This window comes from Dermatophagoides pteronyssinus, unplaced genomic scaffold, assembly GCF_027571235.1.
Source record: "Dermatophagoides pteronyssinus isolate colony J.1.1.1.1 unplaced genomic scaffold, Derpt_VIB-CSIC_2022.12 sq0001, whole genome shotgun sequence".
NCBI lineage: Eukaryota > Metazoa > Arthropoda > Arachnida > Sarcoptiformes > Pyroglyphidae > Dermatophagoides > Dermatophagoides pteronyssinus.
The window spans coordinates 4,745,709-4,771,730 of NW_027461525.1; the positions used below are offsets into that span (position 1 = coordinate 4,745,709).

The 26,022-nt window shown below is 28.9% G+C and overlaps 8 protein-coding genes across 12 annotated transcripts; 5 read left to right on the forward strand and 3 right to left on the reverse strand.

The window, feature by feature from the left end:
• The first annotated feature begins 9 nt into the window (after positions 1–9).
• Positions 10–3,634, forward strand: LOC113792835 (solute carrier family 12 member 9). Its single transcript, XM_027342784.2, has 8 exons — positions 10–526; positions 584–732; positions 788–922; positions 980–1,399; positions 1,469–1,588; positions 1,648–2,306; positions 2,369–2,941; positions 2,995–3,634. Exons 1-8 carry the CDS (start codon positions 420–422, stop codon positions 3,517–3,519), a joined length of 2,688 nt encoding a protein of 895 aa, XP_027198585.1. The 5' UTR covers positions 10–419; the 3' UTR covers positions 3,520–3,634.
• On the reverse strand, positions 3,520–6,064 carry LOC113792839 (uncharacterized). 3 transcript variants are annotated; one of them, XM_075825008.1, is made up of 8 exons: positions 5,921–6,064; positions 5,633–5,802; positions 5,380–5,545; positions 5,076–5,305; positions 4,881–5,011; positions 4,576–4,808; positions 3,809–4,512; positions 3,520–3,745 (listed from the first exon to the last, which is right to left on the reverse strand). In XM_075825008.1, the coding sequence occupies exons 2-8, from the start codon at positions 5,720–5,722 to the stop codon at positions 3,707–3,709; spliced, it is 1,593 nt and encodes a 530-aa protein (XP_075681123.1). In that variant the 5' UTR covers positions 5,723–5,802; positions 5,921–6,064; the 3' UTR covers positions 3,520–3,706. The 3 variants fall into 3 exon arrangements, with proteins under 3 accessions (XP_075681123.1, XP_027198590.2, XP_075681127.1); XM_027342789.2 differs by having other exon boundaries at positions 5,889–6,060; XM_075825012.1 differs by having other exon boundaries at positions 5,386–5,545; positions 5,889–6,059.
• A 721-nt stretch (positions 6,065–6,785) lies between these two features.
• LOC113792837 (tripartite motif-containing protein 2-like) lies at positions 6,786–10,743 on the forward strand. Of its 2 annotated transcripts, XM_027342787.2 has the most exons (4): positions 6,786–7,041; positions 7,168–7,248; positions 8,184–8,682; positions 8,759–10,743. In XM_027342787.2, exons 2-4 carry the CDS (start codon positions 7,169–7,171, stop codon positions 10,427–10,429), a joined length of 2,250 nt encoding a protein of 749 aa, XP_027198588.1. In that variant the 5' UTR covers positions 6,786–7,041; position 7,168; the 3' UTR covers positions 10,430–10,743. The 2 variants fall into 2 exon arrangements, with proteins under 2 accessions (XP_027198588.1, XP_027198589.1); XM_027342788.2 differs by lacking the exons at positions 6,786–7,041; positions 7,168–7,248 and adding an exon at positions 7,755–8,066.
• A 98-nt stretch (positions 10,744–10,841) lies between these two features.
• Trp1 (translocation protein 1) lies at positions 10,842–12,723 on the forward strand. The gene is made up of 5 exons (XM_027342790.2): positions 10,842–11,113; positions 11,186–11,312; positions 11,373–11,737; positions 11,808–11,988; positions 12,049–12,723. The coding sequence occupies exons 1-5, from the start codon at positions 11,078–11,080 to the stop codon at positions 12,447–12,449; spliced, it is 1,110 nt and encodes a 369-aa protein (XP_027198591.2). The 5' UTR covers positions 10,842–11,077; the 3' UTR covers positions 12,450–12,723.
• Positions 12,724–13,631: 908 nt separating this feature from the next.
• On the reverse strand, positions 13,632–15,007 carry LOC113792799 (uncharacterized). Its single transcript, XM_027342741.2, has 3 exons — positions 14,189–15,007; positions 13,800–14,096; positions 13,632–13,722 (listed from the first exon to the last, which is right to left on the reverse strand). The coding sequence occupies exons 1-3, from the start codon at positions 14,309–14,311 to the stop codon at positions 13,648–13,650; spliced, it is 495 nt and encodes a 164-aa protein (XP_027198542.1). The 5' UTR covers positions 14,312–15,007; the 3' UTR covers positions 13,632–13,647.
• A 1,287-nt stretch (positions 15,008–16,294) lies between these two features.
• Positions 16,295–19,542, forward strand: LOC113792798 (RING finger and SPRY domain-containing protein 1-like). The gene is made up of 6 exons (XM_075825001.1): positions 16,295–17,504; positions 17,575–18,017; positions 18,082–18,365; positions 18,431–18,963; positions 19,028–19,145; positions 19,218–19,542. The coding sequence occupies exons 1-6, from the start codon at positions 17,293–17,295 to the stop codon at positions 19,296–19,298; spliced, it is 1,671 nt and encodes a 556-aa protein (XP_075681116.1). The 5' UTR covers positions 16,295–17,292; the 3' UTR covers positions 19,299–19,542.
• ICA69 (islet cell autoantigen 1-like protein) lies at positions 19,378–21,636 on the reverse strand. Of its 2 annotated transcripts, none has more exons than XM_027342702.2 (3): positions 21,057–21,636; positions 19,760–20,980; positions 19,378–19,691 (listed from the first exon to the last, which is right to left on the reverse strand). In XM_027342702.2, the coding sequence occupies exons 1-3, from the start codon at positions 21,186–21,188 to the stop codon at positions 19,548–19,550; spliced, it is 1,497 nt and encodes a 498-aa protein (XP_027198503.2). In that variant the 5' UTR covers positions 21,189–21,636; the 3' UTR covers positions 19,378–19,547. The 2 variants fall into 2 exon arrangements, with proteins under 2 accessions (XP_027198503.2, XP_075681134.1); XM_075825019.1 differs by having other exon boundaries at positions 19,760–20,919; positions 21,057–21,158.
• Positions 21,637–22,020: 384 nt separating this feature from the next.
• On the forward strand, positions 22,021–26,002 carry AP-2alpha (adaptor protein complex 2, subunit alpha). The gene is made up of 6 exons (XM_027342724.2): positions 22,021–22,923; positions 22,987–23,180; positions 23,241–25,072; positions 25,139–25,379; positions 25,446–25,650; positions 25,713–26,002. Exons 1-6 carry the CDS (start codon positions 22,645–22,647, stop codon positions 25,788–25,790), a joined length of 2,829 nt encoding a protein of 942 aa, XP_027198525.2. The 5' UTR covers positions 22,021–22,644; the 3' UTR covers positions 25,791–26,002.
• Positions 26,003–26,022: the final 20 nt, after the last annotated feature.

Genomic DNA, 26,022 nt, shown 5'->3' on the forward strand with positions numbered 1-26,022 from the left:
AAATTGAACGATTGAATTAGGATGCCAAATAAACAGACAAAAATAAATTGAAAACTGGTTTGAGTTATTTCATAATCGATGATTAATTGATCATCAAATTGAGAATCACTATGCATAATGTGTTTATAATCATTCATTTATAATAAAGATCAGATTGCCTTTCATTTAACAATCAAATTCGTCGTTGGCATTGATGTTTAATCATTTTTACTTTTAGATCCAATCATAATTTTGATTAGTCAATATTTTTTTTTTAATAAAAACTGTTTCAACACCCAAATTTGACATATATATTAATGACGGCGTTTGATTAGTCAGGATTTATTATCAACGATAACAAATATTGTCAACAAATTGTAGAAATTCTATTCATTAATCTTTTAATCATATCATCGACCTGTTGATCGAACGAATCAATTATGAATAATCAACAGTCATCGACATTGATCAATGATTCCATTGAACAAATTTCAAATGATGATACTTTTACTTCGAGTGGTCAATTTTTCGATTCATTTAAACCAAGGTAATAATTTTATTCATGATTATTCATAAATTTTTTACGATATGAAAATTTTATTAGATTTATGATTAGTTCAACTGACGAACAATCAAATTACGAAGAACTTATCGACAATGAAGAAGACAAATATCGAACACTTACAACTTTTTCCGGTGTTTTTGCACCGGTAGCGTTATCCATGTTCAGTGCCATTTTGTTTCTTCGTTTAGGTTTGTCATCATTTTCGGATGAAGAATTAGTAATTTATTCGCATCTTATTTTTAGGCTATATTCTTGGCAATTCTGGTCTTTATCTAACAATTTTTCAGCTCATTTTGGCCTATTCAATCTTATTCTTAACAGTTTTGTCTATTTGTTCAATTGCAACTAATGGTGCCATTCAAGGCGGAGGAGTTTATTGTATGTTTATTCGATTAATTGTATTGTATATTTTTTTTAACATCTGTTATAATCCAGTTATGATAAGTAGAGCTTTAGGTCCAGAATTTGGTGGAGCCATTGGAACACTATTCTTTACGGCCAATGTTTTTTCCAGCGCTCTTTATTTGATTGGCTGTGTAGAAGGTATTATCCATAATTTCGGACCATCCGGTGGAATATCTTCATTTTTACCATCAAATTATTGGTGGTCATTTCTTTATGCATCAAGCTTAAATTTTTTAAATGTTGTCATTTGTTTGATTGGCGCCTCTCTATTCGCCAAAACATCAGTGTTAATTTTTGTCATACTTTTGGGTTGTGTCAGTTCAGTTTTGATCAGTCTTTCTACTCGTCGAGATTTATCGTTTCCTGCTCCTCATGAAAACCTCCCCTTTCGAAATCAAACGCTCCATTTTACCGGTTTCAGTTTAGAAACTTTTCAAGAAAATTTGAAACGTATGTTTTTTTAATCACAATCAATGTTAATTGCAAAATCATGCGACCTAATTTAATCAAATTCAATAGCTAATTTCACAATTGATTACACAACCGATCATACAACCTCATTTGCCGTAGTATTTGGTGTTTTGTTTAGCGGCGTTACCGGAATAATGGCAGGTGCCAATATTTCTGGCGAACTAAAAGGTAAACTATTCCTATTGATCTAGTTTTTAATCATGTCATCGTTGCATCCTTAAATTTAGATCCAACTAAATCAATACCACTCGGAACGATTGGCGGTGTGATTTTCACATTTATAACATATCTGATTTTATTCTTTTTTACTGCTTTCTCTTGTCCAAGAGAAATGTTGATCAATAACTATATTTATATGCAATCAATCGATTACGCACCAGTATTGGTTGCCATCGGAATTTTCGCTGCCACATTCTCTGCTTCATTAAGCAATCTAATTGGAGCATCACGAGTATTGGAAGCTTTATCAAAAGACAAACTTTTTGGACCATTATTGAATCCAATCAATAAGTATTCGAAACCTGGCAATCCTGTTTGTGCCGTGTTGATCACATGGTTTCTTATTCAATGCATAATTTTTATTAACAAATTGAATTTGATCGCACAAATTACATCTGTATTTTTTCTTCTTTCATATTTCGCAACGAATTTTGCATGTCTTAGCTTAACGCTTACTTCGGCACCAAATTTTCGGCCAACATTTAAATATTTCAATGGAAAAACTGCAGCCTTAGGCATCATTGGAACTTTGGTTATGATGTTTGTCATAAACACTATTTACGCGACTGTTACAATTTTTCTTTGTTTGATTCTTGTCATCATTCTGCATATTCGTTCACCACCTTTTCGTTGGGGTTCTATTACACAAGCTCTCATCTTCCATCAAGTATTAGATTCAAAAATATTTTGCTTAATATGATTTATTTTATTTCAATTTCTGAATCATAGGTCAGAAAATATCTTTTAATTTTGGATAACAGAAAAGATCATGTGAAATATTGGCGTCCTCATATTCTTCTTATGGTTTCTAATCCAAGATCTTGTGTCCCATTGATTCGTTTCGCAAATGATTTGAAAAAGAGTGGATTATTCATCATTGGAAATGTTAAATTGCAAAAATTGGATAATTTCGATATTGATCCGGTCATAAATGAATCACCGTTGTGGTTGAAACTTCTTGATATGCTTTCGGTGAAAGCATTTTTTGAAATAACTATGGCCGATTCTGTTCGAGAAGGATTTCATCATCTGGTCAGAATAACCGGTTTAGGAGCAATGAAGCCTAATACAATTTTTCTTGGATTTTATGACGATCAACCACAAATTGATTTTCTGCAAGACGATCCAAATTTTTTCTGCATAAAAACATCACTTCCCGATAGTGTTCCTGATTTTCCACCTATACGATCAAATGGATCGAAAAATCATTCGGAAGAGTCATATGTAACCATTTTATCAGAATCAATCTACAAATTTAAGAAAAATCTTTGTATTGGTCGTCATTTCAATACCTTTAACAGAGTTAGTATATTTTATTATCAATTTAATCCTCTAATTTTTTTCAAAAATTGTAGGCTAAAATTCCTAATCTCAAAAACAAAATCATTGACATTTGGCCGGTAAATTTTTTTCACCGTACCGGAGAATTGTCCGATAATTCATGGAAATTCATTTTGCAGTTGGCTTGTATATTACAAATGGTACCTGGTTGGAAAAATTCCACCAATCTTCGATTATTATTATCGGACAATTTTAAAAATACAATGCTAATGAAAACCCGATGGGAACAAAGATTACGCATGTTACGTATTGATTGTCAATTAGAAATTATCAATTGGGAAGAGAATACATTAGGTCCATATGAAATCGATTTCATAACTACAACCGATTGGGAGAAAGAAGATTATTTTCAGAAAATCAATTCATTCATTCGATCTTATAGTGAACATTCAAATCTAGTTTTTCTTCATCTCCCTTCTCCACCAAATAATCGTAATGGTTATAAAGAATATCTCAAATATTTGACTTTGATCACCGAGAATCTTCCTCCAACAATCATGGTTCATGGTATTACCGAAGTTACATCTGACTCGTTGTGATGACTTTAAAAATTTTCAATTTTAATTTAATTTAAATAATGTAATTTAACAAATTTTTTAAAATTTTCTTATGAAAAAACAATAATAATAATTTTTTATGGTTAAGATTTTTTAACACTTTGGCTACTGATTAATTCATATTAATGTAAATTTACATGAATTGTGTTTTTACTAGCAAACAAATCAATTATTCCTGAAGATGTGTTTCGAGCATTTTTTCAAAAGCCTGTTGATTAAAAAAAATTAGTTTGTGAAAAGAATTAATATAATTTTGAATAATCATCTATACCTCTATTTCGGCTAATGTTTCGGCTCGTATTTCATTGTTTGGTGCATGTTGTCGTTTCGATACATTATAAACAATATTTGATGAATGATTGTTTGATGATTGACGATCATTCAATGATGCTAATGATGAATCCGAAACTGTAACATCTGAATATGAATTTGAAGGTTTACGTTTGGATATTTCAATGAGTTTAGGTTTAGCTTTGTTCAATATATTTGAATTGATACTGAATTCGCTTGTATTCGAATCAGAACTGTTCCTAAATTTATCCGACAAACTTTTGTATTGTTTTTTAACCAATGAATTATTATTGCTATCAGCGTTTGAAGAACCTAATAATCCAGCAAATGATTTTTTCCTGTTTTGTGGTTTGGTACTTCCACTTCTTTGTCGCATTTCATTTTGCATATTTGATGCTGAATCCTCATTAGCTAATGCCCAGGTAATTTCATCGGTGGATTTGGCTCTTTTTGCCGTTGACCATCTACCGCGAAATATTTTATCATCAACTAAATTACCAAGAATTCTAAGTGGACTACGTCGAGCTTTAGTTACACTTATATTGAAAACATCTTCATCGATCGAATTTTTCTTTAAAACATCATCAAATTTTCCTGGTGGACTTAGTGTATAATCGAAAGTATTTGTTATGCTTGTCGGTGTCGTTGAGGTAGATTTTTGTTTCGAACTTTTCGGAAATATTACTGCAATTACAAACAAACAAACCAAAAAATTCAGTAATAAATTTTGTTTTTCATTCGTCTTACATGATGGAATCGATGAAGCAGCTTTTAACATATGAGTCTTTCTTCGAAATCGAGGACTGGCAGTCGATTTTTTATCATCCATTTTTTTGTCCAAAAAATTTTCTGTCGTTTTACTTCTGGTAATAGGTTTCGGTATGTTTGAAACATTCGATACGGATGGCTGAAATACATCATCATTGTATTCATTTAATTTATTTTCTTCCATCGTTAATATGGCATCGAATTCATTCATTCTGTATATTTAAAAAAAATAAAAATAATGAATCAATTCATGGTTCATGACAATCAATCAATCAATAAATTACAGAATAGTCTCATCATTTTCTCCCAGATCACTTTGAATAGAAATTTTATTATTATTGCTATTCAATTTATATGAATGAATTTCACGATGATATGATTTCATTTGACCATAGCCACCATCGTTATTTGATACCTACACACACAAACACCAAAAAAAAAAATCAACTCAAATGTCAATGATAATAATCCATACATACTTGTTCTTGTTTTAAAAGATTAGCATTACGTAAAATTTCTTCATGAGCTTTTGTTGTTGTACTGTCACAAGAATTATCCGTTTTATCATCTTCTTGGCTATCCTGATATCTTGTTTTTACTTTTCGTCGAGAATTCATTCGTGAACGAAAATCATCTAAACTTTCATTAGGTTTCATTATATCTTTGTCAAAATCTTCATCATGATGTGTTGATTCGGATAAATCTTTTACTGATACAAATGATAATAATAATATTTTTTTTTCAATTAGATAAAAACAATTCAAATACCAAAAATCAATTTACAATTACGTATACATTGATAACGATTGTTTCCAGTAACACCAAACGTATATGAATCGGATGAACTTCGTGAAAATGATGAGGAAACATCTTCAGCAATTTCCATTTTAAAATCATCCGAACCACTTTCACTTGTCGTATCACTTTGTCGTCTTGTGAATGGAACAAACTAAATGATTGTATAAAAGAGTTTGTTGTTTTTTTTTTTTTGGTGAATGAAAATTCTTTGTATTTACCGATCAACAAAAAAACTTACCTTTGTTGCTGACAAATTTTTTCGTAGTTCTTCTTTGTTTGATTGTTTTTCCGAATATTTTTGACATGGACTTCTTCTCATATAACTCATTTTGTTGTTGTTGTTTGTTGTTGTTATTAAGCTTTGAATATATTTTCTATAATAAATGATGTTTTGAGAAATTGTTCTGTCTAAAAAAATAACCGGAATCACAAATAAAGAATTAACAAAATTGAATAAATTTTTCAAAAAGAAAAAAAGAAAAAATTGATTGTACGTTTATTTTGACTATTATTATTAAGTTATTACAGTTAGAATACCACCACCACCAACATCATCATAATCATCATCATCATCATGAATATAGAATGTAAAAAATTTCTTAAAATTTTAATCCAACTAATCAACAGAAACAAAAATTAACGATCCAAACAGCTATAACAAACACTAACTACTGTTTATAGAGTAATCCGTATTAAAAAAAAAAATTTGTCGACATAAAAAAAACCATCATCATCTTCAAGATGAAATTTGTTTAAAGTGAAGTGAAGTGAACGTTTACCATCAACGGGGGTGAGAGAAATTAGTTAAGAAAAGTTAGTTCACTTCACTTTACTTTTTTTTTACCAAGTTGATTAGTTTCGTATCGAGATTTAAAAATAGAACAGAATTCCTATGGTGAATAAAAAAAAATTTTTTTCGTTTTTTTTTTGAACAAATCATCATCATTCAACAAATAACAGAATAACAGCAACATTTATCCTATATTTTGCACATCATAGAATTTTTTTTTCTTCACAAACATTCAAATAAAGAAGCAAGAATCATTCAGTGTTTGTGTGTGTTTGTGTGTGTGTTAAACACTCCATCAACAAAGGTGTAAGGCAAACAACAATTTTGAAATTCGATTCTATTTAGACAATGTTGAATCGTCAGATTTATTCTACAGCAGTTAGTAAAATTCATTTGAATTTTGAAAAATTTGGCCCAATTCCAATGTGTATTTACCAAAATAATAAAAATAGAGAAAAAAATGAAAATTCAAAATAAAAAGCAAAAATCATTGTAACCAATAGATGGCAATCTAATATATATCTAATCTTTCATATATAATCACATCACATGACTAATGCTATTTACTCGATTTTCTTGGTCGCGCGATCATTCCACTCCATTTTTTTTTTTCGTTTTAAAAATATATTCTCCACTGTCAAAATTCTGGGATTGTCCTATTCCCAGTTTTTTTTTGTTGTTGTTGTTGTTGTTTTTGGTATTATGTATGTGCTTTTGCCTAATGTTTTTGTGTCAATGTATATTGTTGGTTGGTTGGTGTGTGTGTGTGTATCAGTTTTTGGAATTGTGTCAATTCTCAATTCCATTAGGTTAAAGTCAAAATTGAATTTGTAAAAAAAAACAAACAATTTACAAATGTAAATATTCTTTATTTGCCATCATTTTATGTGGCCATAAATTTTTTTTGTCTTCGATTGATCTGTGATTTTCATCTTCATCTTTTGCTTGTTATATTGGAATTTCAATTCGAATAATAATAAAAGAATGACAACTACAACGACCACCAATGTTCAAAGTCCAATCAATGATAAAAGTCATTCGCCTTCATTATTAAATCTACCACAGTAAGTATATTCACTATATCATATGTTGTACACAATATAATCACATAAACAAACATCACCAAAGTGTCATATGATTGTTTTCTTAAATATCCCGGAAATATTGTTTCTTTTTTTTAATGAAAATAATTTCATTAAAAAAAAGATGATCAACGACAACAACAACAACATTTTCACCTGTTCTTGATCTTCAAAATTATTATCATTTTACAAAAGAAAAACTTGAATGTCTAGCCATGTCTCTCCTTTTTTTTTGTTTCGAACAATCTACCACCACCTCGACCATTCATTTTTTTTAATGAACAAAAATTCATTCCGTTTCTCTTTCATTTTCTCTCTCTTTTCTCCCTGAAATATCCACAAAGAGCTAATTATGTTATTGAATTGAATTGTTGTTGAATATATAAATGAATACAGAACGCAATTTTAACGTTTATGTGTATACGTTTTGGCATTTTACACACAAATATACTACGCAATCACATTTGTATACACAAACAAAAAAAAATGTGAAACCAACAATTCTTAAAATGAAAAACTTTTGATGATCGCATAATAATAATAATGATGATGATGATATTCAAAAATATATCATCAATTTCACTATTGTCATTGAAATCATATTGTTCAATGTTTGTGTGTGTGTGTTTATATTAGAATAGATAATTTTAAACAGAAACAATAGTTTTCTTTCTTTTTTTTGTATATATTTCAAAAGTGATGAAATTAAAAACAATAAACAAAAACGATTGTTCTGATTGATTGATACACACATATATGGCAACTTTAAATTTTTTCGATACATTTCGTTATGCTTTGGAGTGCGTTTGAAATCATCCAACAAAATAAAATAATTATTATATTCTTTTGTTTGTGCTAAATAGTAGTTTTTTCATTGTATTTTCTTTCTATTTTATATTATTTAACAAATTGAATAGGTCTGAATTGAGCAAATTGATGACAACATCAACGTTGGTCGAAACTGTTTCAATCAATTATGAAGATTTTACTGAAGGATTTCTTACCTGTGGTACCTGTCTTTATACATATGATGGTGATGAACATTCACCAAAATTATTACCATGTTCACATACAATTTGTAGAATTTGTTTGGAAAAAATTTCATCCAATGCAACGTTACGTGATCCATCGGGAAATTTTCGCTGCCCAATATGTCGTGAACTAATTCAGCTGCCTCGTGGTGGTGTAATGGCTTTTCCACCATCATTTTTGGTCAATCAATTGTTGGATTTAGTTGCCAGTCAACGGCGAGAGGTTATTCCTAAATGTTCGAGTCATGTTACCCAAGAGCTTCTTTATTGTGAACCATGTGATCTCGTGTTTTGTAATCTATGCACTGGTGACAAGCATGATAATCAAAATGCAAATAATTCTAGCCATGATAATGATCATGCAATTACCAATCGAGAACATACGGTAAGTGTTATGATTTATTAATTTTTGTTTTCAAAATTCATTGTCATTGTACTGTCATTATGTTTGTCATTGTCAGGTGATACCTTTCTCGATTGCAATAAAACGAATGAGTGAAATACTATTATATAAAGCGCAACAATGTATTAGCAAACTTGATGAATCATCTAGAAATGTCCTCAGCGAAATGCAAAAACTTGATCAGAACACTGAATTATCATTTGAAGATATTAATAGAACATTCCAAGAGGTAATCAATTTTGTAGACAAACGTCGACAAGAGCTATTGAATTGTGCCAAAAAAATTCGTGAGGATAAACGTAATGTGTTACGAGAACAGCTTACAAAAATTGAACTGGAAAAATCTCGACTTGAAAAAGAATGCAATGAATTTAAATATCAAGTCGAAGTTCGTGATATAAGCAAAAAGATTAATGATTTGAAAGCAAAATTGAATTCGGTAAATACGATGCTAGATCCACGTGAAAATTGTTTTCTTCGTTTTGAACATTTACAAAATTCCACGAATAATATTCAAGAATTGGTAAATAATTTCGGAAGCATTCGTACAAGTAACACTTTTCCATCATTGTGCGTCGCAACCATTGGTAAATGTTCTATTCATCTTCGATCGTTTGCTAATGTAATCACTTTTGATTACAATGGTCAACGGCAGAAATTTGGCGGTGATCCTATCCTGGTTACTTTGGTTCATAATAATTCTCAACAAACCATTCCCTGTAAACTTAACGATAATCGTGATGGTACTTATGAGGTACAATTTGTACCTCAAAAACATGGTGATTTTTCAATGAAAATCACTATATTTGGTCGGCCAATCAAAACTTATCCTTTAGAGTTTACCGTTTCTGAACATATAAATCCACTATGTATATATGGCGGCAAAGGATTTGATCAACATCAATTCTTTCAACCGACTAGTCTAGCTATTGATAATGAAACTGGTTATGTTTATGTGTTGGACACAGGAAACGGACGAATCAAAAAATTACTGCAAAATCAATGTAATAATTCGCCATTCAGACTCATCTGTCACATAGAGGAAAAACATTTTGAAAATCGTGCTGCAACGGGCATAGCTTTTTGCGCTAATTCTCGATCTTTACTAGTCACTAATTGGCGCACTAAAAATATTGTTAAAATTGATTGTGATGGAAGATTCATTGAAAAATTTGGTCATTCCGAATTGATTGAACCTACTTGTATAGCAGTGAATCCTAATTCTGGTCAGATATTAGTTGCCGATAATGCTTCTAATGCTATCTTTTTATTTCAAACAAATGGTGAATTTGTCAAAAAGATTACAACCTGGATGAATCCTAATACCAAGAAAACGGAATCATTAGGCGAAATTAATGGACTTTGTTTTCATCCAGAAACTAATGATATTATTGTATCATCGGAAAAAATATTAATCTATTCATCGGATGGTGAATTTATTAAACCAATAGGCAATGAATCATCATCATCATCATCATCTAATAACAAATTTAAAAATCATTTCTACGGTATTGCAATTGATAGATCAAATAATCTACTTGCTGCACGTGCAGAAAAATCCCGTAATATAATTCAAGTGATTGATTATAAAAATGGCCTTGTAAAATTCTCCATCGATAGTAATGATGCTAAATTGAAAAGACCCAGTTGTTTAGCATTGACAAACGATGATCATGTAATTGTTGTCGATCTTGGTAATGATTGCATTAAAAAATATCGCTATTATTAATTATCTAATGGCAATTTATCACTCATAATTTTTCTTTCTTTCTCTCTTTGATGTCTATCTAAAAAATAAGTGTGTTTGTTTTTTTTTGTTTTTTTTCGTTGTCCTGATTTCATTCGGACAATTTTTAATTTTATGTACTTCATTCCATCTCATAAGACCAATTTTACCTTTTTTTTCTCTCTCTCTCTTGTTTTCAACCAAAATCTTTTTTTTAGTGTACTTATCATTTAAATTTAATTTTATGTGGCAAAATTAACCAGCTTAAACTATAAATATGAAAAATAAAAATAAAATTTGTTTCTAAAATTGGGAAATTTTGATTTTGTTGTATTTCTAAAATCGATCGTCAGATGGTGTTGATCGATTATGTTGACCGAATTTTTCATCATTCAATACACACACGTTCACAGTTGGTTGATTTGATGTTGGTAAATAAACAAGTCACAAACGAGCGATTTCATATAACATTTTTTTTTTCTTCCTCTCTTCCGATGACGTTGACATTCAAATCTTTTATTTTTCATTTGGTTTATTGAATTGAGAATAATTTTTTTTGTTGTCGTGTCATTCTTGATCAAAGTAAAAAAAATATAATTCGATTGGAAATCCCTTAATCGTGTTGATTGAAATTCTTTTTTTATAACATCAATGGCTGAACGTCGTCGTCAACGAAAACGTCCAGAGGTATTTTGTTTTTATATTTAAGATTTAATTTGATTTTATTATTGTTTTTTTTCTGGTGAATTTGCTTTTCAGTCATCGGTCAATAATGAAGAATTTGATAAACCAGAAAAAGTAGAATATGAGATTGCAAAATTTCTTCGTTCAAATTTACCACCTAAACAAACTACATTGTTGGGCCATAAAGTCGATTATTTTATTGGTATTTATCTAAATTTATAATTAATCTTTCTTATATAATATTGTGAATTTATTATTTTAGCATCTCGAGCAATCGATTTGTTGATGAATTCCAAATGGGCCCAATCAAACAAACGTAATGATGAGGTTATGTTTCCTTCTCGAGAATCGGTCATTAATTACATGAACGTTATGTTGCGTCATAAATTTTTCCATCGTGCAAAAACAATCATCGTTAAAAAAGAAATCAAAAGAAAACAAGATACGGATAGCACTGATGAAGGTACCAAAAGTGAAACGAAAAAGATAAAAAATGCTGGTGAAAAATCTGCCAAAAATGCGAAAGAACAATCAACAACAACATCACAGGAAAAAACATCGAAAAAAGAGAAAAAGAAAGTCAAATTAGACATGCATATGGAACAAATTTTTGTCGATGCTAATGAGGTAAACTTTTTGTTTTCTTGCCTATTGGTTTTAATTTGTATGAAATTAAATTCAATTTTTTTTAAATCAGCCATATGTTTGGATATATGATTACATCCCAATGCGTACATGGTTGATTGGTGGAGGTTTAGTAATAGCCGCTATCGCGATATGTCTTTTCCCATTATGGCCTCGAACTGTTAGAAATTATGTTTACTATCTGAGTATAGCTGTCGCTGTTTTCCTATTCTTCATCATTGCGTTAGCGTTATGTAAGTATTATCATAATGAATTTGACATGGAATGATTATTTTTTTTCTCTTCAAAATCAGTAAAAATGGTCGTTTTTGCAATTGTTTGGACATTAACATTTGGTCGTCATCATTTATGGATTTTGCCTAATCTTACTGAAGATGTTGGATTTTTCGAATCATTTTGGCCATTATATAAACATGAATGTAAATCAAATAGAAACGAAGAAAATAATGATGATGATGATGATACTCAAAAAAATGAGCCAGATGATGATACGAATAATATGAAAGAATGTAAACCGATAAATAATAAAGAAGATAATGAAGAAACCGATGATGACGATGATGATGATAATGACGAAAATTGTAATGAAGATTCTGACAATAATCTAAATGATTCCATTACCGATACTAATCGTTGTACGAAAAATACTAACGGTTTTGAGATATTGGATACAAATGAATGTGACGAAAATTGAAAATAATAATTTTTTTGATTGATACTTTTTTTTTGCTTGTATTTCTGTATCCTGTTATTACAATTATTTCCAATTTTTTTTTATCTATAAACACCTGCATGTGATGATCAAAACTGAAACAAACATGAGAAAAAACAAAACATTCATTTCGAAGCACACTTTTAATTATTCTTTCTGTCTTGTGTATTTCATATCATCTTAATTGTTGGATATAATTTTTGAAAAAAAAATATATATTTTAGCCTTTCTTTAAAATAAAAAGATATAAATTAAATCATCAACAAAAACAAAATTTGATTTTGATTTTATTTATTTTCAATTCAAACTAATTTAATATTTTTATGAAGAGCAAAATAATAAACGATAGCCATTAAACGTTGTATTAATTTGATACAGATGAAAAAAATTTCTATATTCGAAACGATTGAACTGTCGGTATTATGGTCAATATAGTCGGATGTAACCACCATAATAATTTGTATCATAATTGTAATCATTAAATATAGAAAACATATAATTATTTTTGACCAATGTTTCGATAATAATGATTTTGTTTTACCATCGCGTAGAATATCTTTACGAAAAAATTGTAATAAAATTGATAATGTTGCCGTAAGTATAGCTAAATCTTGTGATAAAAATAAATATAATTTCATTATAAATGTATTATTGGATTGATTATTCAATCGCAATGATGATAATGTTTCGGTTAATATATCGATTATGATCAACAGATTATTATGTAATGGCATTTTTTTTTTGTTAAAGAAATTTTTTTTTTATTCATTTGATAACAAACAAAATTTGAAAGTTTAAAATTTTTTGGGGTTAATTTCTAATAATTCTGAGTTATATTTATTGAAAAAGCTGGTTACTCTCTGTTTGGTTACTATGGCAATATACGAAAAAATCGAATCATCAAAACAATAATAATACTTTTTTCTCTCTCTAAATGAATGAATGAATATAATTTTGAACACAAAGCTTAAAATTTCAATGAAATTTTTTGTATTTATAATATAAGTAGGTGTGAAAGTAATGAAGAAATGATTAAGAATTTTTCATTTCTTTTCCTTCTTTTTCAAAGTTATTGAATTTTTTTTATATTTAAAGTTTCAAAGTTGATGATGATGATGATGATGATTGTGGTATTGTGTGTTTTTAATTCAAGTGGTTTATTCATTGGGGGGGGGGTAAACTAATTCGTGATGCAAAGACGATAAGAGAAAATTCCATGAACAATTTGAACGATCCCACAAATGGCAGCACAAACCTAAATAATTGAATTTTTTTTTTAATATCCATATTTAGGAGAAAAAAGAATCATTTTTTTTCATAGATAATACTTACGGAACCAGCTTGTATATAAGTGTTACGTTGTGGATCAGCAAATGCAGAAGCAGCAACCCAAAGTCCAGCAATCAACATAAGAATACCCAATATGAAATGAAATATGAAATCAAAACTTGCTTTGGGTAAAATTGTAGCACTACCCAATGAAAGCAATGCAGCAATTAACATTAATGTAACCGTAATCCAATCGGCAAAGCTAACCATCAATAAGAATCGATCAGAATCTAAGCTAACTTCACGATTATAATTATCGAAATGCATCAAGGCCATAATGAAGGCGACCAATGAAAAGATCTTTCAATAACAACAAAAAAACATTGTAAATGACCAAATAAAGAATTTATTTTTTCACAGAGAAAAATAAAAAACAAAAATCAATCAATTACCATAATCAAAAATTTTAATAAACCCAATTTGGATGAAAGATAACCCGTATTGATGACAATTACCGATGAACGAGCTGTTGTCGTTGTCGTTGTTTGTCGTACTTGAACAGTGGCAGTTGGCATTTTTGATTTAGAAAGAAATTTATTTTGGTTTTTATCTTTAAAAAAATTTGTTTAAAATATCTGGTCGATAAGAATTTGAATTCAAAAACAAATAATCAATTCTTTGGTCGAAAAATGATGATAATGTTTTTTTTTTTTTTTGGTGATGCTTGTTGATGATCGTAATGATGTTTGCGAATGAATTGAATCAATGAATGAACGGACATTGAAATAGCTATTTTTTCAACAAAAAAAAAGAAGAAGAAAGATTTTCCTTTCTTGTTCTCAAGTTTCGTTTCTTCTTACATTCATATCCACATATGAAAATATAAACTATTTTTAGGAAGAGAAAAAACGAACACACCAACATTAACAAAAATTCATAACCAAGTCAGTCAGTAGTGTATTGCATCCTTTTTTGTTTTGTTTCTTTCAACAAACATCCATGGATTTTCATTTCATTATTTTCTGATGGATATATCAATGTGTGTTTCTATGTGATGATTTGTGCACAATTGAATGAATAATATGGAAGATTTGGTGAGAATGAATTAAAAAAAGGAATTGGCGTTTTACACCCCCATTCTCAATCTGTGTGTGTGTGTGTTCGTTATGTGCTGAAACCTTGAAGAAACAATTTTCATCGTCGTTGTTGTTGCGAATGACAAGTAATGAAAACGAAACATGTTGGATGTTTTGGGTGTGCCCATCTGCATAGTCATCATATATCTATCTATATTCCATTTTGCAAATTAAAATGAGAAAATAACGTCGACGACGACGACGACTATTATTGGAAGCAAAGTAAATGTTAGGTTTTGAAATTTTCATTGATTTTTGGAAACAAAAAAAAACGCAGTGTAGAGAATAATAACAATATATAATGCCGCATTCCAAACCCGAACCATTTTATTTTTCAATATTCAAAATGTAAATGTAAATGTAAATGAATGAATGATGATGAAGCGATGACGTTCTTCAAACATTTTTACTCCTACACACACACATAATTAAATCAAAAAAAGAAAATCTGGTTGCTTATAAACAATTTTGTTTGTGTTTCAACAAGTATTTTTTTCTTCATCAAAGTTAAGCTCAGAATATATGTTGTTTGAAAAAAGATTTCAATTTGGCGCCATTGTCATAGCAAATATTCGTGATGACAAGATTTTTTTTTATAATGTTGTTCAGAAATAGAAAAAAAATAAAAGAATCTAAAATAAGAATATAATGATTAACTTGGTTGATTTAGTATAGTTGATAATCCATTTGTTTGTTTGTATTTTCCAAAAGTTTCCTAAATGCATAATTCTTATTCGAGAATTTACATATGGTGTAAAAAGTTGAAATGAGAATCTGAATAAATCAAAAGAAAGAAAGAAAAATTCTATTTTAATTTAGACAAAATTTTCTATTATTTCTTGTCTAAATCGTTTGTTTGTTTTGTTTTTTACTGATTCAATAGTGAATTTCTTAAGGCGAATTCGGAATCGAATGTTGAACGTCTGAATCCAGAAAATCTTCTTTAAGAAAATATTTAAACGTTTATGAAACGTATATATGAAGAAAACAACGAGGTTAGGTTGATGACTAAGATATTTATTTTGGGAAAAAAAATCAATTTTTTTAACTAATATTTATCACTGATAATTAAAAAACATTCAATTTTACCAGAAGGTAAATGATAACCTCCGTCCATACCAATCTTATTTCAATGATGATTCATTTATTCATTGGAATGCTTAAAGGCAAAATTCTTTAGAATTTCATTTTTTTTATCACTTTCGTTTTTTTTTCGTAAATAAAACACACCTGTTTGCAAATGAGAATTTTCAAATGAATCAACAGGCGATTTTCTCACGCTTTGTTTTTTTCATAATCACTAATGAATGATAAGATTTTTGATTTTTGATTCAAAAGATAACTGTGTGTGTGTTTTACGGTTGTAATAAATTAACATAAACCAGAAAAAAACAAACAAACACAAACCTGGGCATATTTTTTTTATTATCAACGTTTTGTGTAAATCCTATCCCAAATCATCATATCTGTATATGTTGTTTACACATTGATTATTGGTGTGTGTGGATCTGAAACGAAAAAAACACAACGGACAATAAGAGATAGAAGCATATGTTCAAAGTTCGTTGAAAAATTTTTATATATATTCTCCAGTGCACTGAGGCAATTATATATTTTATATAACAAACAAACATATAACGTTTGTCGTGAAAAATTTCTTCAATGAAAAACAAAACAAAACAAAAAAATATAGAACATTTGGATTTTATTTTTTCCAATGTTTTTAATTGTTGGTGACAAAAACGTTTTGAAACGACGAAAAAATTGAGAGAAAATTGAGTTTGTTTTTTTTTCTCTCTCTCTCTCTCTCTCTATCACTTTTCTTTCTCCAAAATCAAATTATATTTTTGTTGTTACAACATTCATCATCATCATCATCATCATCATCAAAATAAAAGATGGATTTTCATCATCATAATAATCTTCACATTGCTCATCAATAATATTGAAATTTGAGTAAATTTTGGATTGAAAACAATGTCCAACATTGATTCTGATAATTGAATGATTGATAATCGGCGGTTTTTTTTGACGTTGATTTGTTTAAAATAGATAAATTTTTTAAAAAATTTGCCTCAGTTTTGTTGTTGTTGTCGTTAATCATAATTGATGATGTGTTGATGAACTCGACGACAATTTTGTTCGAATAAATGAAAAAAAATGTGATTCGAATTTTTTTTTTGTTTTGTCTAACAAATTCATCAATTCGACAAGCACACAATTTTTTCATTGACGTCATTTTTAAAATTTTTCAAAAAAAAAAAAATGATTGCTGATAATGGAAATGAATTTGATGAATTTTTAAATTTTTTAAATGTTTGAAATTATTTTTTAAAAATCGTTTGATCAATTTAACGAAATCGACAGATTTTTTTTTCTTGTTCTTCTTCCCATAATTAATTAATATAAATCACAACAGAATGGGTTCTTGTTTAAGTCGTATGAAACATTGTTCATTATTTTCTAAACAACATCTTAATGTTACTTTGAATGAAAATCAAGCTTCATCATCACATTTGTTTGAACAGGATAATAATTCATCATCACATTCTTCTATTGTTTTTTTTCTTGAAGATATTGATGAATGTCTTAATGAAACTGAAAAAATATTTTTATCAGTTATTGATACTATGTATGTGTATAAATGATAATACTTATTATTCAATTTTTGTAATGAATTTTTTTTGTTGCCTGGATTTTAGAAATTTACCACCTCAATTACAACGATTAATTGAGATTGCCAACACTGATCATGGATGGTTGAAGATAATTAATTCAATGATAAATGTTATTGGTACACATGCTGCTAAAGGATTAGTTGAAAATGATCATATTGGACCGGCTGTAATTATTCTATTATTGGAAGATTCACAACTTCCAACACGTGAATTGATACGTGATTTATTAGCATTGTTAAATCCATATTTAGATCTTCCTATTCATAGTCCTTGTGATGAAACAATTATAAAACATCGAAATATTTGTGCTATATTATCATTTTTAGCCGAAAAATTGGCCGGTTCATTAAGCGTTAATTTATTATCAATGAGAATTATTAAATTTTTAGAAAAAATTATTAAAGATAAATATAATCATTTACATGTATTATTTGCATTAAATTGTGTGGAAAAATTTGCTCGAACAAGTAAGTATTTTGAATTAAAAAAAAAATTTAATTTTAATTATATTTTTTTTAATTTCATGTTCAGATGAAAACAAAGAGATAATATTGAAAAATTTCGATATTGTAAAAGAATTATGTGAATTGGAAAAATATTTACAATATTTTTCCATACAAACATTATATTATTCATCAACAAACGAATTATTAAAATATCAATTAGGTTTTTGTGCACAATGGTGTTTAGATAATGTATTCACGAAAAAAGGAAGAAAATTTTCCTACAAAAAAGTCGATTATTCTAATCTAAATGTTATTTTGAATGTGAATGATAAAACTGAATTCCTTAAACTTTCACCTGATGGATTATCAGTAAGCTGAAATGAATATTCGTCTGTAGATCTTATTTATTTTAAAATTTAAATTTTCAATTTTAGGCTCGCTGTGATACTTATACATTCGAATGTGTACGATCCAATTATCCTGTATCATCGGGAATCTATTTCTATGAAGTTATTCTGTTAACAAGCGGTATTATGCAAATTGGTTGGGCAACCAAATCAACATCATTCAAAAATCATGAAGGCAGTGGTGTTGGTGATGATGCTCATTCAATTGCATTTGATGGATGTCGAAGAGTAATCTGGCACAATATGACTAATTACGAACATAATCTTCCATTATGGAATGCTGGTGATATTGTTGGATGTTTGATTGATTTTACTAAAAAACGTTTTATATTCTATTTGAATGGAAAAAAGATTGAAATTGGTCGTAAAATTTCCAATAAAATCAATCTGGTATTTTCCGATGAACCATATTATGCTGCTGCCAGTTTAATGTCTTATCAACATTGTCATTTTAATTTTGGTCAATCACCATTTAAATATCCACCGAAAAAATATAAATTTAAAGATTTTAATTCAGAAGCAATCATTACAAATAAAGATGATTATAAAGTGATTCCAATGTAAGTATATTATCTATGTTATCGAAATGAAATTAATCAAATTTCTTCTTTTTTTTTGTTTCAGGCGTGTTAGAATTAAAGCTTGTAATAAGTCATTTTCATTTTCAAGTAGTAAAAAAAATCTATGTAACATTTGTTGTGACAAATCAGCAAATGTTAGATTAAAGCCTTGTGATCATGAGGTAATTTTGATTTTTCCAATAATTTTACATTTTAAATATGATCAAAAAAAAATTTTCGTTTTTTACAAACAGGGAATCTGCAGTGATTGTGCTATCCAAATGGAACAATGTCCATTCTGTCGTGAAACATTTGTTCATTTTGAAGATTTATAATTAATTTTATTTGATTTTATTTCCTTTTTATTTGCACAAAATTTTTAATGACCAATTTATTATGTGTTATTATTATTAAGTCAATTGCATGAGTTTATTAAATGAATTTTATTTTATTTTGATTTAAAGACAATTCCAATTTAGAAAAAAAAATGAAAAAAATGTCTTGTTATTTTAATGTGAATGTATCAAAATTTTACTGTATATTTTTCCCATCAATAAAATTTTATTTTATCATTTTGAATGAATTTAACAATTTCTATCGTTTATACTTGTTTTATCTGGTGAAAATCTTTTATCAAATTCTTGTGGATTTGATAATGGATCAATATCGGCAAAAAGATTTAGCCATGTATCCAATGTGCTATTGTTGTTAGCGGCTGCAGGTGAAATCTGTTGTTTTTTTTTCAACGAAAAACCAATTATGACAATTTTTGAAACATTAATTTCAATTTTATTACCTTGGATGTTGTTTTTGATAATGATGATTTTTGTTGATCATCATTCTGCATACTTAAAGCTTTATCAGCATCATTTGTTGATAGTTTATTGAAACTAACATCTTTTGAAAGCATAAGTTTATCGAAAAAACTTATTGTTTTATCTGGTTCATTATCATTGTAATTTGTTTGAATCATTTGTCCTAAATCAATCAATGAACTAGGCATATAGGAATTAAGATGTTCAAGTTTGATTTCTTTTTCTTTACCGTCATCATTTTCATTATCAAATTCTGGGTTAGTTTCAAAATTAAAATCAAGTAAGGCTTTGCTTTCCATTGAAATTTCTTTTTGGTTTTCTTTGTCTTTATTCTTTGGATTTTTGGAATTTTTAAGATTATCATTTTTTTTAATCGATCCATTTTTTCGCCGGCCACTAATAAATCGTTTTTTATTATTATCATCAACATTGTCCTTATTATTATTATCAGCATAATCAGCTTCAAAAAATATTAACATATCCATTTCATTAGTATTTTGTTCACCGGAAAGAATTTCTTTTAATTTTTCTTCAAAATTTTGTTGCGCTTCATCCACATTCGAATCAACATCATTCAATTCTTTTAACATTGTAAATTGATAATTTAGATGTGATTTAAATGTATCGACAAAAATATTCATTGTTTTGGTTGTTTTATTCCAAACAGATTTCAATATATTCTGATATGATAGTAAAATATTGTTAAATAGATTACATCTTGATGCACTTAATAAATCAATCTTTTGAATTGTATCGATTTTTAATTTTTCAAATGATTTTTTCTTTTCTCGAACATGATTTTGAATTTTTTTAAATTTATCCATTTGCATATAAACATCAGGATCAAGTTTTTGTGAAACATCTTTCATCCAAAGTAATGCAGCACGATAACCGGTACGTGATTTTTCCATTTGTTCAACAGTATCAAATGTATCGGTTACAGCTCGATATTGAAATGTTTGTACATCACGATATGAACGTATAAGTACATTACGTATCATAATAAATTGATGTCCAGCAAATAAAAATGTTTTACCGGAACTGGACATAAGATTACCAGCTTTTGTTGTATCATGTTTACCACATTCACGAAGAAAACGACCAAATATACATTCTTCTTGTGCCAATGCACATACACGATCTTGATATAATTCCAATAGATTTAGAAGATTTTGATTAGTGTCATCAATCGATTTAAGTAACTTTAAATTTTAATGAAATTAAAATTAAATTCATTACTTATACGAATATGAATAGCCAAAAAAAAACAAAACAAACCTCTAGTTTAGCATCTAATTCGGCATCGGAAGCAACAATAAAATCATCTTCTTTACGTTTAATTTTTTTCAAAAATGTTTGTTTAGCTTCCCAATAATGAAGTTGCATTTTTGAAATGGTTGAATCATCCATGGTTGTTTTCTTTTTTTACCCAAAATTGATTTTCTATCAAAAATCGAATTACAAAATTTGGATTAATAATTCAAACACCGACATAAACATTGAACATTCGATAATAATCTAAAAGTCAACATTTATTCGTTTTGAACATCCTGTCGATCAAGGTTTTTGTTGTTTTTGTTTTTGTTGCCACATCGACTTCTATATGTTTTTTTGTACGTAAAAACAAATTTTTCAACATACACACACATTCTTTGGGGTTCAATATTATTCAATTCAACCAATATTTATTCTATATAACATGTCTATTCTATGTAATTTTGTGTTTTTCTTTTTTGGAAATGGAACCAGCATTTGTGGAACCGTAAACACTTATTCTAGCGCAGAATACCACCGGCTTCCTTTTTAATAAACAAAACAAAAAATTTATATAGGATTTTTTTTCAAAAAAAAAAAAAAATCATATAACGAATATCGTGCAATATTGCAATATTGCATCGACAACTCCTACAATCCATTATTATGTTTATTCTTCTTCCACTTTTTTTTTACCATCAATGAATTATTAAATTCAATGAGATGAATAGAATGATAATATAAAACTCCCCATCATCATCATCATTGATAAAAAAGAGAAAAAAAATTGCCGTTCATGACAATCGGCTGGTATCCGTATATATTTGTGTGTTTGTGTGTATATAATGTATATACACAAAAATATATATTTGTATGTGTATAATATGAAACGGCTGCCACCAAGTAACTTTTCGGGTTTTTCATTTCATTTCAATTCAATGTAGTTTTTTTTTTTGTGTTTGTGTGAGTTTTTATCATTTTCTACTCAATCATAATAATCATTCAATCTATTTTGTTTGATTATGTTTTTTTTTCACAAATTAAACCAACAAGAAAGAATAAAAAATCGAGTGCTTTGCGATGCTAGCCTTCTTTTTTTTTGTTTGATTTTTAAAATAATAATCCACAATAGCCTATGTCAAACAAACAAAAAAAAAATAGTGGTCTGTTTTCAATCATTATCATTATTTGATTTAGTTTTTGTTTGTCTCTCTTAATTCTCGAAATTCCATTGAAAAAAAATATTATTCACCATTGTCCACTTTGTTGATTTACGAAGAAGAAGAAAATGAAGAAATGAAATGAAATGAAAAAAAACCAAAAATTCTATTTTAACCTTGATTCATTCGTTTTTTGTATTGCTAATTGAATCCTATTGTTGATGAATCATATATTGAGCCGGTTTTGGTTTTTGATTAGTATACGATTAATCATTTAATAAAATTATCAGCATAGATTAACTCCCAACATTCATCAATAGCCTGAATAATCATCAAATTGTCATTATTATTATCATCATCATCATCATTTGTCGTCCAGCCGTAACATTCCATTCCAGTTTTTTTCTTCCAATATTTTTATTATTTTGTCATAATAACCATCAATATTGTCAATGATGCCAGCTGTCAGAGGTGAAGGAATGCGTGGTTTAGCCGTATTTATATCGGATATTCGAAATTGTAAAAGCAAAGAAGCCGAAATCAAAAGAATTAATAAAGAATTGGCAAATATTCGTAATAAATTCAAAGGTGACAAAACATTGGATGGTTATCAAAAAAAGAAATATGTTTGCAAATTATTATTCATCTTTCTTCTTGGCCATGATATTGATTTTGGTCATATGGAAGCAGTAAATTTGCTTAGTTCGAACAAATACTCAGAAAAACAAATTGTAAGTAAAATTTAAATGAAAATAATTTATTATTAATCATTATTATTTTTTTGAAAAAATTAGGGCTTCCTATTCATATCAGTGTTGATGAATGCCAACAGTGATCTAATGAAATTAATAATTCAATCAATCAAAAATGATCTAAATTCTCGAAATCCTATTCATGTTAATCTGGCATTACAATGTATCGCCAATATTGGTTCAAGAGAAATGGCTGAATCATTTGGCAATGAAATTCCTCGACTTTTGGTTACCGGGTTAGAATCTTTATGATTTTTTACTTGAAATTAATTTACTCAAATTTTAATTTTTTTTAGAGATACAATCGATGTAGTGAAACAAAGTGCTGCTCTATGTTTGCTTCGTCTTTATCGTGAGATGCCCGATCTTACACCTAGCAATGAATTTACATCAAGAATTATTCATTTACTAAATGATCAACACATGGGAGTTGTTACCGCTGCCGTTAGTCTGATCAATTCATTAGTGAATAGAAATCCGGATGAATATAAAGGATGTATTTCTTCAGCCGTATCACGATTAAGTCGTATAGTGACTTCTTCTTATACGGATCTTCAGGATTATACATACTATTTTGTACCGGCACCATGGTTATCGGTAAAACTTTTACGTTTGTTACAAAATTATCCACCACCTGAAGATGCCGGTGTACGTGGCCGACTAAATGAATGTTTGGAAACCATATTGAACAAAGCCCAAGAACCATTGAAATCGAAAAAAGTTCAACATTCAAATGCTAAAAATGCTATACTTTTCGAAGCAATCAGTTTAATTATACATATGGATAATGAACCAAATCTATTGGTTAGAGCGTGTAATCAGCTTGGACAATTTCTTCAACATCGTGAAACTAATTTGCGCTATCTAGCTTTGGAAAGTATGTGCCTTTTAGCCACTTCAGAATTTTCGCATGAAGCTGTAAAGAAACATCAAGATACGGTCATCAATGCACTGAAAACCGAACGAGATGTTAGTGTACGACAGCGAGCTGTCGATCTACTTTACGCGATGTGTGATAAAACTAATGCTGAAGAAATTGTTGCCGAAATGTTATCATATTTGGAAACGGCTGATTATTCCATTCGAGAAGAAATGGTTCTCAAAGTGGCTATACTTGCCGAAAAATATGCATCTGATTATAGTTGGTATGTGGATGTCATTCTTAATCTGATACGTATTGCTGGTGATTATGTTAGCGAAGAAGTTTGGTACAGAGTAATTCAAATTGTCATCAATCGTGAAGATGTTCAAGGTTATGCAGCTAAAACTGTATTCGAAGCTTTGCAAGCTCCTGCCTGTCATGAAAATATGGTCAAAGTAGCCGGTTACATTCTTGGAGAATTTGGTAATCTGATTGCTGGTGATCAACGATCAAGTCCTTCGATTCAATTTAAATTATTGAATTCGAAATATCATCTATGTTCGGTTGCTACGCGATCATTATTATTGACTACATATATCAAATTCATCAATTTATTTCCAGAAATTAAAGACGAAATTCAAACCGTATTAAAAAATCATACAAATATTCGTAGTGCGGATGCCGAAATCCAACAACGAACTGTCGAATATCTTCAACTCAGTCAGATTGCTAGTTCAGAAGTATTGGCCACTGTATTGGAAGAAATGCCACCATTCCCTGAAAGAGAATCATCAATACTTGCATCATTAAAGAAAAAGAAACCAGGTATGACATCCGATAAAGTGAAACGTTCGAATTATGCTGCAAGTGCAGGCGCTTCCGCAAATCTTTCCAATGATTTATTGGGTCTAAATACAACAACCAATGCCACTAGTGTTGATTTATCGAACACAAATCAAACACAGAACAATTCAAATCTTTTGGTCGATCTTTTTGGTGATTCGACTACAATCACCGCCGCACCGGCTGCTAACGGAATCAATGGTGGTAATGTAAAAGATGTGATCCACAGCAATGAAGAATGTATTCAAAAATTATTAGTAAAAAATAATGGCATACTATTTGAAAATTCCCTCATACAAATTGGTCTCAAAAGTGAATACAAACAAAATCTAGGTCGAATTAGCATATTTTATGGGAATAAAACAAATGATACATTTCAGCAATTTTTGCCAACAATTACATGTCCTGGTCTATTAGAACTAAGTAATTTTACATTCTTATTCTTAATTAAATTATTGTGACTATTCTAATCTTATAATTTTATTTTAGATTTGAATATTCAGGTAAAACCAGTGGAAAATGTCATTGAAAAAGGTGCACAAGTTTCTCAATCACTTAATGTCGAATGTGTCGATCATTTTGCAATATTGCCAAAGTTAGTGGTACAATTTGTAATTAACAATGTTCCACATAAATTTGATCTACAAATTCCCATCACTATTAATAAATTCTTTGAGCCTACTGCAATGAATTCCGAACAATTTTTTCAACGATGGAAAAATTTGAACAAGTATGTTATATTTAAAAATATACTAAAATGTAATTTTGTTCTTTTATGTTGTTGTTTCATATAAAGTCCCGGCCAAGAATCGCAAAAAATATTCAAATCTAATTATCCAATCGATGGTGAAAGCAATAAAAGTAAACTTATTGGTTTTGGTTTTCAATTGCTCGAAAATGTTGATCCAAATCCAGAGAACTTTGTTTGTGCTGCCATTTTTCACAGCCGTAAAGTTCAGGTTGGTTGTCTGTTAAGGTTGGAACCAAACAAACAAGCTCAGGTATGTTTTTTACAATTTTCGTCAAAAAAAAATTCAAATTTTTTTTCTTGTTTGATATGCAGATGTATCGATTAACAATAAGATCAAGCAAAGATGTTACATCAGCAAGACTTTGTGAATTACTTCAGGATTTATTTTGAAACGGTTTAACACTCTCATTCTCCCTCTCATTTTTTTTTGGCGGCACAATGTCTTTTTTGTTGTGCTCATTGTTTTTGTGCTCGTTTGATTGTTAGAGATTCTCTATCGTCTTGTCTGCTTAATATTTATTTCAAAAAACTGGTATCAACTATTATAAATAATAATAATAATGATAATAAAAGAATCCAAACACCTCTGTAGAATTATCCAATGTCAAATGTCATGTTTTTT